General features: G+C 54.6%; 2 protein-coding genes across 11 annotated transcripts; both read right to left on the bottom strand.

Annotated features, from left to right (window-relative positions):
* Positions 1-2,074: 2,074 nt before the first annotated feature.
* MRM1 (mitochondrial rRNA methyltransferase 1) lies at positions 2,075-8,217 on the bottom strand. 4 transcript variants are annotated; one of them, XM_081029828.1, is made up of 8 exons: positions 7,434-8,119; positions 7,143-7,236; positions 5,321-5,453; positions 5,100-5,219; positions 4,727-4,888; positions 3,975-4,132; positions 3,832-3,861; positions 2,075-3,154 (listed from the first exon to the last, which is right to left on the bottom strand). In XM_081029828.1, the coding sequence occupies exons 1-8, from the start codon at positions 7,994-7,996 to the stop codon at positions 2,894-2,896; spliced, it is 1,521 nt and encodes a 506-aa protein (XP_080885954.1). In that variant the 5' UTR covers positions 7,997-8,119; the 3' UTR covers positions 2,075-2,893. The 4 variants fall into 4 exon arrangements, with proteins under 4 accessions (XP_080885954.1, XP_080885956.1, XP_080885955.1 ...); XM_081029830.1 differs by lacking the exon at positions 3,832-3,861 and having other exon boundaries at positions 2,075-2,652; positions 7,434-8,217; XM_081029829.1 differs by lacking the exon at positions 2,075-3,154 and having other exon boundaries at positions 3,783-4,132.
* Positions 8,218-9,028: 811 nt separating this feature from the next.
* DHRS11 (dehydrogenase/reductase 11) lies at positions 9,029-17,217 on the bottom strand. Of its 7 annotated transcripts, none has more exons than XM_081029838.1 (7): positions 16,923-17,207; positions 14,064-14,273; positions 11,611-11,705; positions 10,817-10,946; positions 10,077-10,169; positions 9,795-9,860; positions 9,030-9,669 (listed from the first exon to the last, which is right to left on the bottom strand). In XM_081029838.1, exons 1-7 carry the CDS (start codon positions 17,067-17,069, stop codon positions 9,628-9,630), a joined length of 783 nt encoding a protein of 260 aa, XP_080885964.1. In that variant the 5' UTR covers positions 17,070-17,207; the 3' UTR covers positions 9,030-9,627. The 7 variants fall into 7 exon arrangements, with proteins under 7 accessions (XP_080885963.1, XP_080885964.1, XP_080885959.1 ...); XM_081029833.1 differs by having other exon boundaries at positions 11,611-11,750; XM_081029837.1 differs by lacking the exon at positions 10,077-10,169 and having other exon boundaries at positions 9,029-9,669; positions 16,923-17,217.
* Positions 17,218-17,415: the final 198 nt, after the last annotated feature.

Below are 17,415 nucleotides of genomic sequence, written 5' to 3' on the forward strand. Positions count from 1 at the left end.
CAAACGGTTACATTTGGATCTATTACTGTCCGACTCAGTAGTCTGCAGTCTGTTTTTGTTGTTGTTTTAAGTGTTTTTCCAGGACCCATCAGCTCCAAGTAAGTGGTTGTTTCAATCTAGTTGTGGAGGGCGCAGCTCACACTCGCCCATGTGGGGATCGAAATGGCGACCTTGGTGTTAAGAGCCCTGCGCTCTAACCAACTGAGCTAACAGGCCGCCCCAGAAGTCTGCATTAATGCTTTTGCCACTATGCCTCTGACCTACTGAGGTCCTCGGCAGGAAGGCGGAAGTGGGGGTGTGGGTGGTGGTGATGGTGGACCTGTTCCCATCTGGGGACAGGTCTGGGAGCCCAACCCTGGACGGAATAGGGGTGGGCACACACCTCCACGAAGGGAGGTTTGTGTGTGGCCCCAGGACTGGAGCTGGTATGATGACTAAAGGAAAGCACGCAGCCCACCATGTGTCCTAAAAGTTCCAGAGTTGGAAAGAAGGACGAGCAAGACCCCAGCCCTACCACTAGCCTTGCAGTGCCATGTGCAATGTGTGCAATGAAAGTCGGGCCACGGGGCTCCAAAGAGGGACCTACAGCTCTGCCCATTGCCTAGGAAGGGGCAGGAGAGGGGTGTTGGCTGGCGAGGACTGAAGTAATGGGGGGATGCTAGGAAGACCCCTGCCTCCTGGCTGGGAGGGAGGGGTGAGCAGCTCGAGTGCAGTCCCATGTTTGTAAACATCATTAATCAGGGATTAGCAGATGGGCATGCTAATTGCACCTGTGGGTGCCAGAGACCTCAAGGTTGATTACATTTACAAACTGTGGGGCTCCCTGGCGACCTGGCCCTGCAGGAGTGGGAGCGGGTATCTAGTTTAGGCCCCCAGCCTGGGGGAGGAAGCTGGCAATTTTAGCCTCCTGACAAAAAAAATTCCAGCTCTGGAGGGGAACAGGAAGGCTGATCACAATTCAGCTGCTCTAGAAATAGCCCCCAAACTTTCTGAGACCCTTCCCATCTTGGCCAGGGAGCCCTGACAAAGGATTCTGAAAATGTTATTTCAAAACCCTCCCCACCCGAACACTCCCCAGTGGTTCTCTGCGGTAAATCATTGCGTGTTGCAGCTGAAGGGGGCCCTAGAGCCTGTGGGAAAATTGAGGGCGGGTTGGTAGGAGCAGAGCCTGGTGCCCTGACCTCGAGGTCTGACGCCCGCTGCTGTGAGAACAGCTGCCATCCTCCTCCTGGCATCGCTGAGGGCTTTACATGCATGGTCTCATTCAATCTGCACCGTGATCCTTCGGAGTGGACACTATTGTGTCCCCATTTCAGAGGAGGGAAACCATGACTTGGAAAAGTTAAGGGACATGTCCCCATTTCCACCACGGGCAAGGCAGCGTTGGAACTCAAAGCAAACTGCTAATAGGCAGGGTCACGTTCTTCACCATTTGTTCCCCCCTCGGGCTTCATCCTGGCACTACCCTACAGGGGCTGGGCACCTGCCCTCCCGTCACAGCCACCCCAGCCGCGTATTTACCCACACTTATTGACTGAGTAGTGTCTGTGTGGCAGGCACCCCAGGCCACTCCAAGGAGACTCAGACCTCATCCTTGGCCTTAGGGTGCTGTCTTGGGAATGGCTGGTTTCCATGACATAACTGTGTAGGCAGGTGATTAGTTTCAGTTCCCTTTGGTTCAAGTGAACCTGTCCTCCCAGAGGCCGTCCAGCCTGATCCCCAGGGCGTAAAGCAGCGAGGAGGCCCCTGTGCCTGGCTGAGCCCAGGAGAGTGGCCCCTCTAGATGGCCCAGACCACGGGGACCCAGAAAGCTGATAAACGGCATGGCCAAAGCAGGTCAGACAGGGTTCCAGACACCACGGAAGAGTGGGTGGGCAGGAGACGGGCCCTGGACCGCGAGTGCCCCCAACCCCAACTTCTCCTTTCCATGCTGAGTTTGGTCCTAGAGAGCAGAGCTCAATCCTGTACCCCCACATGGAGGGAACACCAGGATACCAGACTTCATTGTCATCACGTCTGTTAGTCTGGGTTCTCCAGACAAACAGAAACCATTAAGAACTAGATACACACGTATACATACACACTTACCTACTTATTTATTTATTAAAGAGTGGCTCATGAGATTATGGAACTGACAAGTCGTGAATTCTGCAGGGTGAGTGTGCCAGCTGGAGACCCAGGAGAGCGGATGATTTGGTTTCCATCTCAAGACTCAGGAACAGCCCGATTCAGTTCCAAAGGCCAACGGTCAGGCTTTTTGTTCTACTCAAGGCCCATCTACATTAAGGAGGGCAATCTGCTTTCCTCAGCCTACCAATTTAAATGGTAAGGTCATCCTGAAACACCCTCACACAGACCCAGAATGCCTGACCAAATAGTGGGGTACCCTATGGCCCAGTCAAGTGGACACATTAACTAAACCATCACATCCAGGTTTGTACTTTTGTGTGCTAGTCCTGGGTGCACAGTGCTTTAGTTTACAGAACACTTTTCACTGATACACTTATTTTATTTTTACTACTTCCTCGTTGGGGAGCAGGTAGCTGGAGCAGGTGTTGATGGCACTATCCCCATTTTACAGACAGGAGACTGAGAAGCCATCTAGGTAGGAAGTCATGGAGCCAGGGCTGGAACCAGCATCTTCTAAAGAATCTTAGGGACAGACGACAGGTTGCTTGGTGTGTGCTTTCAGACATGTGCTCAAAAGCAAGGGTGTCAATGATCTGGAAGGTTTCTTGGACAAGAGTGGGTGGTTTCCAGGGCCAGTGATTCCTGAACCTGGCTGCACACTGGCCTCAACCGGGGAGCTCTGAGAAATGCTGGTACCTGGCTCCTTCCCCAGAGATTTTGATTTTATCGGTCTGGTGCCTCTGGGCAGCTGGAATATTAAAAGCTACCCCCCTCTCTGACCCCATGACTCTAAGGGGCAGCCAAGGTTCAAAAGCACACTAGGCTCTCTGCCAAGAGCGAGGCAGGGGTGGGGGAAGCAGCGTGGTATGTGCAAGGTTGACACATGCCAGTGGACGTCAGAGCCCGAGTGCCAGTCGGGGACAGCCAGCTCAAGGGGACCGACGTGGCGGTGATCTGTAGAGTTTATGAAAGGCTTTCTTCCTTTCTTGAGGAAAAACTTTGACTTGAAAGCAATCCTCGGCCCCTTTTAAGCAAATTGAATGCCTTTCTAAATTGGCATCACCTTGAGAATTCCAAGATAAATCCACCCCACAGAGATGAGGGCAGTAGCATTTACTGAGCACCTTCTATATGTGAGGCACTGCGTTCCTATTGCCCTCTGTATACTCCCGCCAACCCAGAAAGGTAGGACGGTCCCCCTACGCCTACGAGGGGACTGAGGCTCGGGCGGGAAAAGAACTTGCCCAAGGTCACACAGCAGTCAGGATTTCAACTTAGGGTTGCTCTCCTCCAGATCCATGCTCCAGGAAGTGGTTCTCAACTAGGGGTGGTTATGTCCCGTAGGGGACACTTGGCAATGTCTGGAGAGATTTTTGGTTGTCACAACTACGGAGGGAGGAGGTGCTACTGGCATCTTGTGGGTAGCGGCCAGGGACGCCGTAAACATCCTACAAGGGACAGCAGAGCATTATCCAGCCCAGAACGTCAACAGCCCTCAGAGTGACACACCCAGTGACCTCAGCCTGGGCTGCACATTAGACCCATGGGAGGGCGGGGGGACTTTAAAAATCCTGATGCCCAGGCTGCACCCTGACCAATTTCTGGGGTGCACACTTTCTGGGGTGGGTCCCAGGATAAGCTGGTTCCTAAAGCTGACCAGGCGGTTCCAATGTGTAGCCAAGATTGTCCTAAACTACTCACACTGGTGGCTTCTGCTCCATCTGAGGGACCCTGGGGGAGGAGCACCAAGTCGGTCGATGGTATATTCAGCAGCAACCCTCCCAGAATCAAAGGCCCGGGCTCGACTCACTGCTTCCTTCCGGAGACGTGGACTGAAGACTCACCAGAATGGTGGTGGTGGTGGTGGTGCGGGAGGTGGACTGGAGGGCTAGTGGGATGGGGAGGTGTCTGCCAGTCTTCCCTTTGCCTCTTGGGGCCCACAGCAAGGAATCTCCCCAGGTGACTACCAGAGCTTTCCGAGACCAAAGAGTGAGGCTGCCACCTAGTGGAGGAATCGGACAGAACGGCCCACTGGTTGAGGGCCTGGTGGATACCAGGCGATGTCTGATTTGGTTATCACTACAGCCCAGTGAGGGAGGTGCACATAAGGGCCCCCAGGCACGTAAAGATGAAGCCACGTGCTCAAGGAGGCGCTGCCATGGGTCAGGGTTTGAGCTGGGATTCGCACCTGTCGGCCCCAGAGAGAGGCCACAGGCCTCCCTCTCCATTCTCACACTGGTTCAAGAGGAATAGGATTCCTGGACTGGACTGTCCGATTCCCTTCTGGTGTCTAGACTTCCCCTTGACGTCCAGGCAGGACCTGGGAGTAAACAGACCCTCTGAGCTAGCACAGTCTAGAAATGAATGGGCTGCCATCTCCAACTGCAAATCCAAACTCGAAACAGGAAACTGAACTTCCTCTGGTCTCCACCGCAAAGGTCCAAAGGTGTCCATCCCCCCTAGATGGGGATTAAGAAGCAGGGCCTGGGTGCACACTCAGGCAAGAGACTCCAGGACACTGGAACACGTGGATGTAGGTGCAACCCACCTCCTGCCCTCCCGCACACAATCTTGAACAGTCCATGTCAGCCCCCACCTTGCCTCTCTTTCTCTGACCCTGCGGACAGTCCTGGGTGCTGTGCCACTGTGGGCTCTTCAGATGTGGCTGAGGGTCCCCGGGGGCCTTGGAGAAGTTGTCCTCTCTTCTTCTCTTCGGAGACACCCTTCCTCTGGCTACAAATGGAGTGAAGAAGAATTCCTGCAGACAGACAGACAGAAGGACGTGGGGAAGAGAGAGAACCGAGAAGAGGAAGGGCCAGGTGCCACGTGCTCCCTCATTTCACCCTCAAAAGAATGTTTTCCTTATTTGGCACAAAAAGCAACTGCGATACAGAAAGCTCGAGAAACCTGTTTAGGATGAAATAGCTACACACCCGTGATCAGAAGCAGTGAGGGGAGAGTAGACTCACCTGCAGCCACGGAGACATTCAAGGACTCCAGTCCAGGGGGCAGCTGCCGGCCAGGCAGGATGGTGAGGAGAAGCTGGCAGGAGGCCTGCACCTCCTGGGATAGGCCAGAGCCCTCGTTCCCTGCAGGGCATGAGGGCAGAGGATTAGGGATGCCCCAGCTGAACCCACAGGCGCTCAGAAAATGCACGTCTGAGCACAGAAAAGTGGGGACAGCTACCTACCTAGCACTAGGAGAGTAGGCTGGTCCCAGAGGAACTCCAAGCAACTAACGATGGGGATCCCAGACGACCTGGAAATCTCAGGCCCGGGGCAGCCCACCGTGCCAGCCACCAGCCAGCCCTGCCGGGCTTTGGCCTAAAAGGGAGAAAAAGAAATCATGTTCTAGCTCACCAAACTTTCCTGAGAGCTCTGGTCGAGGAGGAGGCCGACCGTGCCATATATTCATTCCCTTGCTGAGCCATTCAATTCGGTCAAGTTATTCAGCGCTGGGAACGGGCAGGCTCTATTCCAGGCACTGGGTATATATAGGATGGTGAACAAAACAGGCCAAAATCCCAGCATCACGGAAGGGCGGTCAGGGAGGGCCTCACTGGAGTGACTTTTGAGTACAGACGTCAAGGAGATGAGGGAGCACTGTGTAGACATCTGGGGAAAGAATATTCTAGGCAGGGATCAGCAAGTGCAAAGGCTGAGAGGTGGCTGCTTACCTGGCATGCGTGAGGAACAGCAGAATAGCAAGGTGGCCAGTGGGAAGGGAGCCATTGAGACAGGAGAAGGAACAAGGGGCCACATAAGGTAGAGCCTCAAAGGCCACTGGAAGGACTCTGGCTTATTCTCTGAGAGAAATGCAACGGCTTTGAAAGGTTCTGAGCAGGAAAGTAACATGGTCTGACGTCACGTTGCGACAGGATCGCTCTGCCTGCTGTGTTGAGAGCCAACAGCAGGAGCAAGGAGATCAGTTAGGAAGTTTCCACAATAATACCGGCAAGAGGTGATGGTGGCTTGCATCAGAGTGGTAGCAGTGGAGACGTTAAGAAATGGTGAGAATACGGAAATAACTTCATGGTAAAACCACAAGGATGCGTTGACTGGTGAGACACGGGGGATGAGAGCAGAAAGAATCGAGGATGACGCCAAGGTTTTGGCCTAAACAGCTGAAGGGACGGAGATGCTGTTGGCTGAGCTGGGTGAGTCTGCAGAAGGAACACGTGCTGGGCTTTGGAAATGTTCAGTCTAAAACGCCCCTTAGACAGCAAAAGAGAGCTGTTAAGTAGGCAACTAAATATGTGACTCTTGGGTTAGCAGCAAGATCCGGGCTAGGATATACACTTGGGAGGCATTCAAATATAGATGGCATTTAAAGCCATGAGACTGGATGACACAAAAAAAGAAATGAATATATACAGAAAAGAGATCCAAGGACTGAGGCGTGGGAGACGTGAGGGATGGTCAGGGGAACCGTCAAACGTGGGGCTATACTGACCCCTTGTGTCCAGCACGGGAAGCACAGCTGAGGACAGAAGCATGCACCAGGAGAGGGGGTTCTATACTTAGGTTTGCCCCCCAAAATAAGGTTTTTGGTGATGATGAGTTTTCTGTTTTTGTGGGAGTTTGTTTTTTGTTTTGTGAGAGAGAAGATGGGAAAGGCATAGACTAGTCACTGTTCAAAGAGTCAAGCTGGGCCCCTACTGGAGGAACCCAGGATTCCTGTCCACCAGCTCCGCCCAGCTAAACACTTACTGAAGACCGACTTAGTAGGCAATGAGGCACAGTGGTAGGCTTGCAGGAGGGGCAAAGAGGTATTCCTGGGGAAGGAGTGCAGTAAAGGGAATAACACTAAAAGTCCTTAACTTCAGATTCTGCTCCACTTGTGGTTTAAAAAACTTTGGGATCCTTCCTTTACCAAAAGGATTTAGAAGGATGTAGGAATTGCTGCCAACATGCCCCCTTTCTTCCCCTCCCCCCAGTGAGCGTCTAGCTGTGTGCCCTTGGAAAGGCTGAACTTAGCTTATTTCTGTTCCTTTACGACTCCCACCCCCTCACCTGTAAAAAGCCATCCAGGTCATCAGTGGAGAACACGTCCATCACCTCCATAGACCCCGCGCTGGCCTTGCTGACGACCGGAGTGAGTGGGCAGCTGTAAAGTTACCCCAAGCCACGTATGAAGCTGGAGAATGTCAAGCTCGGTGCCCTATCCTCCCCCGACCCCCAGGGTTAGGGATGAGAATTCTGGCGCTAGGGAGGCCTGCCTGAGGGATCACCAAAGGGTCAAGGTGCTCAGGCACTCGGCTGCGCCTCGAAATTGGGGCACATGGGGTTCAGGGACGTCCGTGCCTGTTTCTCCGGCTGGTGATGACTTGATCCACTCCGAGGAAGTAAGCGGAGCGCAGCACGGCCCCAAGATTCCGGGGATCCTGGAGCCCTTCGAGAACGAGCCATAACTGTTGGGGGTCGTCTCCTGGCCTCGCGTCCCCAGCCTCGGTCCAGGGCCGGGGCCGCAGCGGGCTCACCTCCATGCAGACGCCCTGGTGGACCTGGTGGCGGCACAGGGCGTCCAGCTTCCGCCGTCTGGGCCGCAGCACTGGGATGTCGCGCGCCTCAGCCGCGCGGAGAAGCTCGGCCCGCTCCCCTTGCAGCCCAGACCTGCCGGCCTGGAGCAGGAGCCGGGCCACGCGGCGGCGGGCAGCCCGCAGAGCCAGGAGACACGGGGACAAGCCAAACAGGAGTTCCAATCCCCCCGCGGACCGCGGGGTCGGTGCCAGGTCATCTAGTCGCAAGCGGCTTAGCTCCTCCCCACCGGGCCGCCCCCCACGCCGCGCCCCTTGGGAGAAATGACGCGCCAAGAGGTGACCGAAGCGAAGCCAGGTCGCGCCCCTGAGGGCCAAGAGTAGCGACATGGCCGATGGCCCTTGCTGCGTCCTCAGAAGCGGTCACTCCCCACGGGGCACCCACCGATCCCCAAAACGGGTTAAGGATACCCCACGGCTGCCCCCACCCCGTCTCCTCAGAATGAGGAAAGAACCACCCTGACTCCCCAGTCCAAGATTGCCTGGAACTAGGTAGCCGAACCACCACCGCCCGCTCCCCGACTCCCACGTGGGCTGCTCCACTTCCGGGTACGGGCGGCCCCGCCCCGTGCCCGGCGACGCACCGCGCATGCCCGGCCGCCAGGCCGTCCCTACAGCGCCGCCTGCGGGGCAGGCTGAGCAGCGCCCACCGCACCACGGCAGGCGGGAGGCGGGAGGCGGTGATCAGCGCAGAGCTGACCCTGCCACAGGCTTCATCCTGTGCCCTTCGGGGTTCCAGGAGGTTGGAGCGTCGCATTCACCCAGGCACCAGCAAAGGTCACTTTAAGGGGATGTGTTGAACCAGGTCACTGGTGGTGCTTCCCTCCCCACTTCCAGTCCAGCACCGGATGCTGGTGATTTTCCTCAGAAGCTTCTCCTGCTTCCAGCCCCTCCTCCGCACCTCCACTGTCTTGTCAAACCCACAGCTCCAGTTAGCAGAACCCAGCAACAACTTCCTGATTCTCTAGATGACAACTTTCTGCCTGGCCTGCGCCTGCTGACAAGCCACTGATGCTCTTGGCCCACAGGTAATGGCTCGCAGACTCCCAGGGATGCATTCAGGAGCCATCTGTTCAGCCCCATCTCACTCATGCACTAAGTTCTGTGCTGTCCCTACAACACTGCGTCCTCTTTCGGGCCTCTGAGCCTTGCACAACCTGTTGTCTTCTTTTCAGGCTGGCAAACTCCTACCCATTTTCAAGACCCAACCCAAATCCACATCTGCTACGTAAGGTAATCGACCCTGCAAGAGTGAGGCCCTAAATCTACCCACTTTCCCACTCACCTGGAAGAAATTCTGAGACACAACCATCCCTGACCACAGAGGAGGAGGAAGAATAGAAAGGCACTCCTGAAGCCAAGGTAGGTTATTGCGATTTTTCTTTTTTAATAATTATTATAGTGAAATTCACTTGGGAGGCACGCCGACATTCTGCTGCCACTGTCAGAGTGACAACCCAGCTGGGGGCTGAGAAGCCACAATTGGGCTTGGAGCACTGGGACAGGGGAAGAGAAGGGGCCGCGGGGCAGGCTGAGCAGTAAGTGTAGAGCCCTCAATAACCATTCGGACAGGTGAGGGGCTCTCCGCCACCTCATCCCCGAGCAACAGGTGGGGGGATGTAAGAAGATAGGGAGAAGCCCCCCTTTTGGCCACGCTCCCTTTCCCAGGTCAAAGGGAAAAGACCAAGGACAGAAAAAGGCCAAGGAGCCCAAGAAGGGGACCAAGAACAAGTCAACAGGTAAAACAATTAGGGACACTACCTTCTCTCCCCAGCCCACTTTTCACATTTGTGGTAGAAACAATTTGACAAGATGAAAAAACCTCAAACAAATTTTATAAGCCCTGGCGAGGGTGGGGAGAGGAACTGGAATCCAGGAGTCCAGAAATTAACACCTACAGTCCAGAAGCAGGAACCAAACCTTGAGGGTCGGGGAGGGAAGGGGGAGCTCCCCACAGGAAACTAGGTCACCTGCTCCGTGGGCCTCATCTGGATGTCTCCAATCTGCAGAAGGCACAAGGCTTGAGGCAGCCAGGACACTCTCCCCGACGCCCTCAAGGCCTCCCTGCTGTCCTCCTCTGGGGATGGTTGGGCTTCTGCAGCATGTGAACAGCCAAGGCCAAACTTACCTGGACATGTGGGGGTGCGCTGAGCACATAGATGACAGCCTCGGCCACATCTTCGGGTTTGAGACACTGAGAGCAGCAGGGGAAAGAGGGGTTGAGATGAAAGCAGAATGGCTCTAAGTTCCCTCCCACCACTGGGGTCCTCTCCAGCATCCACATTCCCATCCCAACCCTCCAGGAGGGGTGACGGGCTGGCTAGAAAGGTGGGGTCTGAAGGCCAGGGTTCCCTTCCCTCTGCCTTCATTTAGTGTGAGTGGCTCCATCAGGCCCAGAGGGAGGCCCCACCTTTATGTGTTCATAGGTGGCAGCTGCCTTCTCAGGGTCCTTGTCATGGAGTTTGAAGGCGAATTGTGTCTCCACCAGTCCTGGAGAGATGCACTGGGCCAACAGAGAGGGCCTGCTCAGGAGCTGAGCTTTGCCCCACCCCCACCCCAATCAGAGGCCAGGCCTTGGGGAGATTGGAGGGAAAGGATGGAAGCCACAGGGCCCCAGTGTCACAGTGATGGCTGCCCCATGTCCATTAGCTGCCTCCTCCCTCCAAAGCTGCCACTGGCAATTATCACAATGGTCTCTACCATCTACAGAGCCCTTACTATAAGTCAGGTAAATATTTTACAAAATGGTGTCTCAAAAAAAACTCATAACCTGATAGATATTATCATCTCTATTTAACCAATGAGAAGACCGAGGCTTAGAGAAGTTTAGTGAGTTGCCCGAGGTCATTTGGCCTTCAAGGGAAGAGCCCAGAATCCTGGTTTCCAGCCGTTATGCACCTGGCTTACCACAATCCTTTGCTTTCCCTCAGTCTCACCCCACCATGTTCCATTCAGGCCAGTCCCCTCCCACTTCAAAGTCAGTGAAACAAGTACTGAGCAGGGCCACACAAGTAGTGGCAGAGCCAGGAGTTCTGTGCCCAGTACACTCCCAGGGGTTCTACGGTAAGCCGCACACCCCGGACAGACATCCCTGGGCAGTGTGTATGGGGGGTGGGGAGGGTCCCCAGCAGGGCCAGGCCACACCCTCACCGTGGCTCGGATGTGGGTCTGGGCCTCCCGAAGCTCTTGCCTCAGTCCCTCTGTCAGTGCAGTGACGGCATACTTGGTAGCACTATAGAAATGGGCCACAGACTGGGGTACCACTCGGTGGCCAGACATGCTGAGTCGAGGGAGGGAAGGAGAGAGAAGTGAGTGATGCTCCAGGGGGACCAGCAATGCCCTCTGCTGGGCCAGGCAACCACATCACCTAGATGCCGCAGGGAAGCCTTGTACAGACGACCTTGAGAGGCCATCCTTGCAGCCCATGAATCTAGCTTGTTATTTCAGCAGCTCCCTACTCGTTTAGCAGTCTTCCCTCTGCGGACCACAGAGTCCATTCTCCTGGTCATGCATGCTGTCAAAATCCCCTCAATTTCATCCGCCTATTTACGGGTATGGTTCTACTGGGAGATCTCTGGGGGCAGAGGCCATGTCTCCCTGCTCAGACTGGGAGCTACCCAATGATACTGTGTCGCCTTTCTTTGTACGATGAGGTGGGGTTCATTCCAGGGCCTGAGGAATAGAAAACCTCAGTGCCAGGAGAGCCCCCAGGCTTCAGCTGCAAAAAGAAGGGGCTGAGCCACTCATTCCAGCCAACTAGGGGTGGCACTTGACATACGCTATTCTTTCCCTCACCATAATCATACTATTTGGGTGTTAACTGAGTATTATATCCCTATTGTATCACCAAGGAAACAGGCCAAAGAGGTACCATGAGCTGCAGCAGGTCACCCAGCTCGGAGGGTGAGTGGTGATCTGCTCTAGCCCTCGGCCACCTGCCTCACCTGTTGATGTTGATGATGTGCCCGTCGTCCACCTTCCGCTCCTTCATGGACTGGTAGGCTTCCCGTGTGCAGATGCTGAGAGCCAACACATTCACCTGCAGGCCAGGGAGGGCAATGGGGTGTCTCCAGCATGGGTCCATCTGAGCAGGTGAGGGAGCCAAGACAACCCGGGGGATGGGGAGGGAGCACTGTCCAGGTCCTAGCAGAGGCCAACAATGGACCCAGGGCACCTTGCCTTAGGTGCTCCTCCCCCTAAAGCCACCAGCACCAGCTGACGGCAGAGGCAGCTCCTCTCCCTGCAAACAGAAATGGAAATCCCCTAAACTCACCCATGATTCAGGAACCTTCCCTGTCTTGGCTCTTTGCTCTGTAAACAGTAGAACCTCTGCCTTAGGGAACCATCTGCTTTTCTTCCCCAAATACCCTGCTCTCTCTGGGACAATGTCTCTGGCCCTGCTCTCTCCTAAACAGCCTAAAATCCTTCCTAAAATGGATTTAAAAATGTCTCTCCTCCAGCACAGACCCTAGCCTCTCCTCACCTTACCCAGCTCCTCTCTGCTCCTTTCCTGTCCGCTCCCTATGGAGAAGAAAAGGCCTGAGCCTCCCTCCTTTAACTTGTGTTCCATCGACAAGACGAGGCACAGAGACCCTTTAGAGGGTCGGGTAACTTGTCACTGAATGGCTGGGGACCTCCCAAAGGCACGGGGTCTTCCTGCCTTCCTTGGCCCCTGCCCACTCCTACTTGTGGCAGAGGTGACCCCAAATTCCCCCCTTTCAAGGTCTGAAGAAGTATCTCTGCTCTAAAGCTCCTGGCCAGCCCCACCCCTTAGACTCCCCCAGGACAAGCAGAGATAAGGCTTTCAGCAGGTCCTCCTGTCTCGCCTCTCCAGAAGACAGGGGACAAGCTGGGAGATTAGATGTTGTGCTCTTTATCAGGTGTCAGAGCCAGGCATCAGGACAGAACACCCTCAGTGTGAACCTGCTTCAGCAGTCATGGCACAAGGACACAGGAGGCATCCAGCCGTTTCTGCTCCTCTAAGCACTGTGAGTTTGTGAGGCAGAGAGCTCAGGTCCTGAGAATAGATGGAGTAGGAGCAACAGGTCCCTTGGCATCAGGGGAGGAAATCTAGGTCTGGAGGGTTAGGGCTGGGAGTGGAGAAGATGCCTCATAGGATGATCCTAATAGAATTACGTAATGTTCAAGCTGAAAGGGGCCTTAGGGATTCAATATAAGTCCCTCATTTTACAGATGGGCAAGTTGAGGTCCTGGTTTAGAGACCCACCTACTGCAGGTAAAGACCACAACTCAGATCTCCCAGAAGGCTCTGAGGGCAGGAGTAGTGCTTCATTTTCACTGTTCATTGTTTCAATGTTCCCTATTCATTTCGAGGCCCAAGCACCTGTTAGGTGCTAAAAGCTACTGTGAGCAGATATGAAAAGAATTGTAGGGGAAAAGACACATCCCATTTACATACTGTTTTCAGCTTCTCAGAATACTTTCATACCCTAAGATTGCCCCATAACACCGTCCAGAAGTTGAAAATCCATAGGCTGTGTCTGATTCACACATAGTCATAAAACATTTTAAATTCACTTTCAACATGTATGGGAAGGTTTCATTCATTCAAAAAAATAATCTATTGAGTGTTTACAGGCTGAGGCTATTAATAGAATAAAACAGATAAAAACCCTTGCCATTGTGGAGCTGAGGTTTTGATGAATGGGGGGGTGACGGGGAGGGGAAGGATGTCACATAAAACCTTGGATCCCCATTCCTCTCAAAGAAACCAAAAATTCTGGCCACACTACCCTACAGCAACAACGCTAGACTTCAGCAGTGGCTGCCCCCAGACAAGGCAGTGTGCTCTCCACTTACCACTGATCCCACCCGACCTGCCTCACTCATTTATGAACCTACCTGGCCCCAGGGGACATTGGAGTTTCTGACCCCAGATATTGATGGTATTGGTGTGTTCGTCCCAATTAGATGTGACAAGACTGAAGCTCAGAGAGGGTCACTACTTGCCTGACGCCACATAGTTACTGGCAGGGCTGGGTGAGACCATCGCCTCCTGTCTCTTTGTTCCTTTTCTTCCCATAAGACCATGTTTCCAAGCACTTGACACAGTGCTAACATCGGGGGACATTCAATAAACAGCAGTTCTTTCCTCCCACCCATTTCTCTTCCAATAGAGGGAAATAAGTCTAGACTTGAAGAACTGTACCCAGTTCTTAAACGGGCTCAAAGGAAAAAAGAATGAAAAGGTATAGCTATCCATCCACTCACAATCCCACTGGTAGGGAAAGAAACACGGGGACAGTGAAGGTGCTCCATGGTGGGAACCCAGAGCTCCCTCTTGCGAGATGTCCTATCCGGAGCAGCGCTCTGGTGCACAAGCCCCTGGCTCCCTGCTCTCCTCCCAGCCACCCATTCCAGGCCCGCAGCCCCTTACATTGAACATGTCCTTCCAACCGCTGGTGCTGCCTGAGAGCAGGGTGTCAGGCCGGGCCAACCCAGCGTTATTGATGCAGATGTCCACACCGCTGTGCTGGCAGCGGATAGCCGAGAACATGGACAGGATGTCCTCTTCATTTGACAGGTCACATCTGTAGGGGATCAAAGTCCCGGGGTAGCCTGCACTCTTACATTCAGCAGCCAGCTCCTATGAAACCCAACAGGGGTCTAACTGGAGTGAGCCGCTCACTCCCACACCTCCCCAGCCAGAGACAACCTCCCTCCTTTGGCGTCCACCTTTCAGTCACGAAGATGTTGGGACTGCCCATCCCCAAAGCTCGTCCTCTTTGGTCAAAGTCCAGGGGATGAGAGCACTCCCTGAGCAAGCGAGGGGAAATGGAGGAACCTTACGGATGAGCTCGAGTTTTCAGTACTAAGAAGGGGCTGGAGCTCTGAGGGGGCCAAAGGAAGATCCTGGGAATGGTGTGATATTTATTTTCTGCCTCTCTCAATAGGAACACCTTCTCTGCTCATAGGTAAGATGCACCTCTCACCGCACCCCATGCTTCTCCCACCAGTGCCAAGAGTCACTGAGCTGGTTATGTTAGGGCCTCGAGCTGTTATCTCCATCAGCTCCATTGCCTCCTCCAATCCCTCCCAGAAGGGCTTATATCTGAACTATCACCCTCCTGCCACAAATTGCAGCCAGGGGCTTAGAGTTCTCACACATACTTTTCAGTTGAGCCCGACTGACAGTCTCTCCTTGCTCTGCCTAGAGGAAGGGTCAGGAAGTCAGGACAGATTCTCTCTGTCCGTCCCTTAGTGCTCCACCTTCCACCCCAAAGTTTCTCTGAAAACTATGAGGCAACTCAGATCCCCGTACATCACCAGGGCCCTCACCATACTGAAGAACCCTGAGAGAAAAAGCCCTGAGAAAGCAGAGCCACCGAGAGATGGCTGTGAAGAAAGCTGACATTCAGAAGCAGAAAGAAACGCACTTTGTGGCCTTGGAGGCCAGTGACCGGGCACCTGAACCTGTGAAGGTGACCACGCGTATGTGCATGTCTGGGAAGGAGAGCGCTGGGGAGTGTGGGGTGCCCTGGAGGAAAGCCAGCTTGGCCAGCCACCCTGGCCTGGAGCCCTCCCTCTCCCCAAACAAACTGGGAATGAAGGGCTGGATCAGGTGACCTAGGAAATGCTTTTCTGCTTTAACTTTCCAAGAGTTCAAAAGGTATAGTATGGTCTGGGACTCAGAAGCGACCCCCTTCATCCAATTTTACCTACTCAAGACCACCTCAGGAAATAGGGATTCTCTCTGTAGGAAGCCAGAACTCAAACTGTTTTAATATCAGTCAATAAAAGCAGACTGTGGTCAAAGAAACCTGGAATTCTCCCCACCCCTGGCAGGCAACTTTTCCCTTCCTCCTCCAGACTCAAAGCTCCACCGCAGGAAAGCCAGAATGGAGGGGCTGAGGATATGTTTCTCCCTGTCACTACCTTCTCATTGCCCTACCTGTCCTCATCTGTCCTCAAAAATGACCTGAAATCAGTCCCCTCACAGCGGAGGCATTCTCCCCTCATTATAGGAGTCAGCATGGGGCGAAGTGATCAGCTTGGGGATTCCCCTGGGAGTCAGGGACCCCTTTTCCTGGCTAGTTTGGGGTGGGAGAGTAGGAAGAGAAGACACGAGTGGCTTCAGAATTAGGGAATCCAGTGGTCTAAGCCCTGGCCTGATCCCTCTGGGCTCCAAGGCTCCTGAACAACTCAGGATAGGAGAAAGGGAGGGGCAGTGTGGCGCAATGGTGTAGCCAGGTGACCTTGGGACTAGTTAGGAGGCTATAAAGTATACCTTTGGTCAGCAGGGGAGGGGACAGCCCTCCTTCCTGCACACCTTCTCCCTCTGCCCCCACCCAAGGCCTCCATACTCTTTGCCTGAGTAGTGGTTGATACAATGTCCTGCAGCTAAGCACCAGCCCAACCCGAGAGTGATCTTGCCAGGCAAATCCAATGACCTATGATGGAAATTTCTCTTCTTCCTCCATGCTCCATCATGGTCAACTTGTCTTTGAACCCTTGTTGCTCACAGCTCAGCTCCCAACCCCACGTTAAAGAGAAAAACCAGGAGTTTCAGTTTCACATTGTTTTGTCCCCTCAGGGTTCACATGTTTAATGCCCGATTTCACCTACTCGGTCCCACCTAAAGACGGTGAAATTGGAGAAAGGTCTACCTGTGAATATCCCACTGTCACTCCCTTATGCCCACTGGGTAGGGGGTTAACCCTCAGCTTTGGAGTGGGGGCGGATGAGGGATTAGCCTCTTCAGAAAAGCTCCACTTACACCGTAACCCCACCCTCAGACCTGGGTAAAGAACGATCATCATTAAAACCTCGAGCTCCTGCTCATTTGGCTGGACAGCCACTTTGCTTGGCTTTGTGGGCTAGGTCTGGGGATGAGAAGAAGCAACCCAGTAGCCAACTTTAGGCACCGAGGCCAGAAAACGTTCTTTCCTTCTCCCTGGCTACCTAGCTAGTCCCTGACCTCAACCTGGGCAGGAACGTAGGAGAGAGGGAGAAAGATGCCTTAAAGTCAGAGATTTGGTACACTGGAGTAGGGGCTGTCAGGGGAAAAGGCTCCTTAAAAGACGGCACTTTAAAAAGCGAAGGTAAAGACCTGCCCTAAGAGATCAAAACGGCCACCCCTACTAGGCCCCCGAGCCCGTTGCAAATGGCCCTGGGGTGGCAGGCAAGTGAGGGCAGCCTCACCGCCTGACTCCAGCCACTACCCCTCCCCCACCCAGACCCAACCCCAGCGGAAACGACGCCCCCCAAAGCGACCTGCTCCGAAGCTAGGCCTTACCTCTATGCTGCCCACGGTGCGGGCACAACCCACCACCTTCAGTCCCTGCTGGACCAGGGCTCGGACCACGGCGGCGCCGATGCCCCCCGAGGCTCCCGTCACCAGTGCTAGCCGGTCTCGCCACCGCTCCATGCCAGCCCTGGCCATGGTCCCGAGTCGCCCGCCCACCTCGTTCGGCGAGCTGGGCACTTGGACAGCGGAGCTCCGCCCCAGGTCGCAGGGGATTAGCCGCTCTCTTGTCGCCGCGGCGGCAGCCCCCGCCCGGCTCCGGTCCGAGCCACGCCTCCACCCTCCTATCCTCCGGAATCCGCCACTTCCGGCGGGAGGAAGGCTGCAGCCTGGCGGCCCCGCCCCCTGGCCCGCCGCGCGGACACGGCCCCACCCCTTCCGGCCCCGCCCCCGGGGCAGGGGACCTGCTCCTTCTGCGGTGCCGGCAGGAGCCTAAGGGTCCTGGGGGCTTGTGGTCCTGCTTTCCTGGTGAGCTTTCCCTTGA

This window comes from Rhinolophus hipposideros (genome assembly GCF_964194185.1).
Source record: "Rhinolophus hipposideros genome assembly, chromosome: 20".
Classification (NCBI taxonomy): domain Eukaryota; kingdom Metazoa; phylum Chordata; class Mammalia; order Chiroptera; family Rhinolophidae; genus Rhinolophus; species Rhinolophus hipposideros.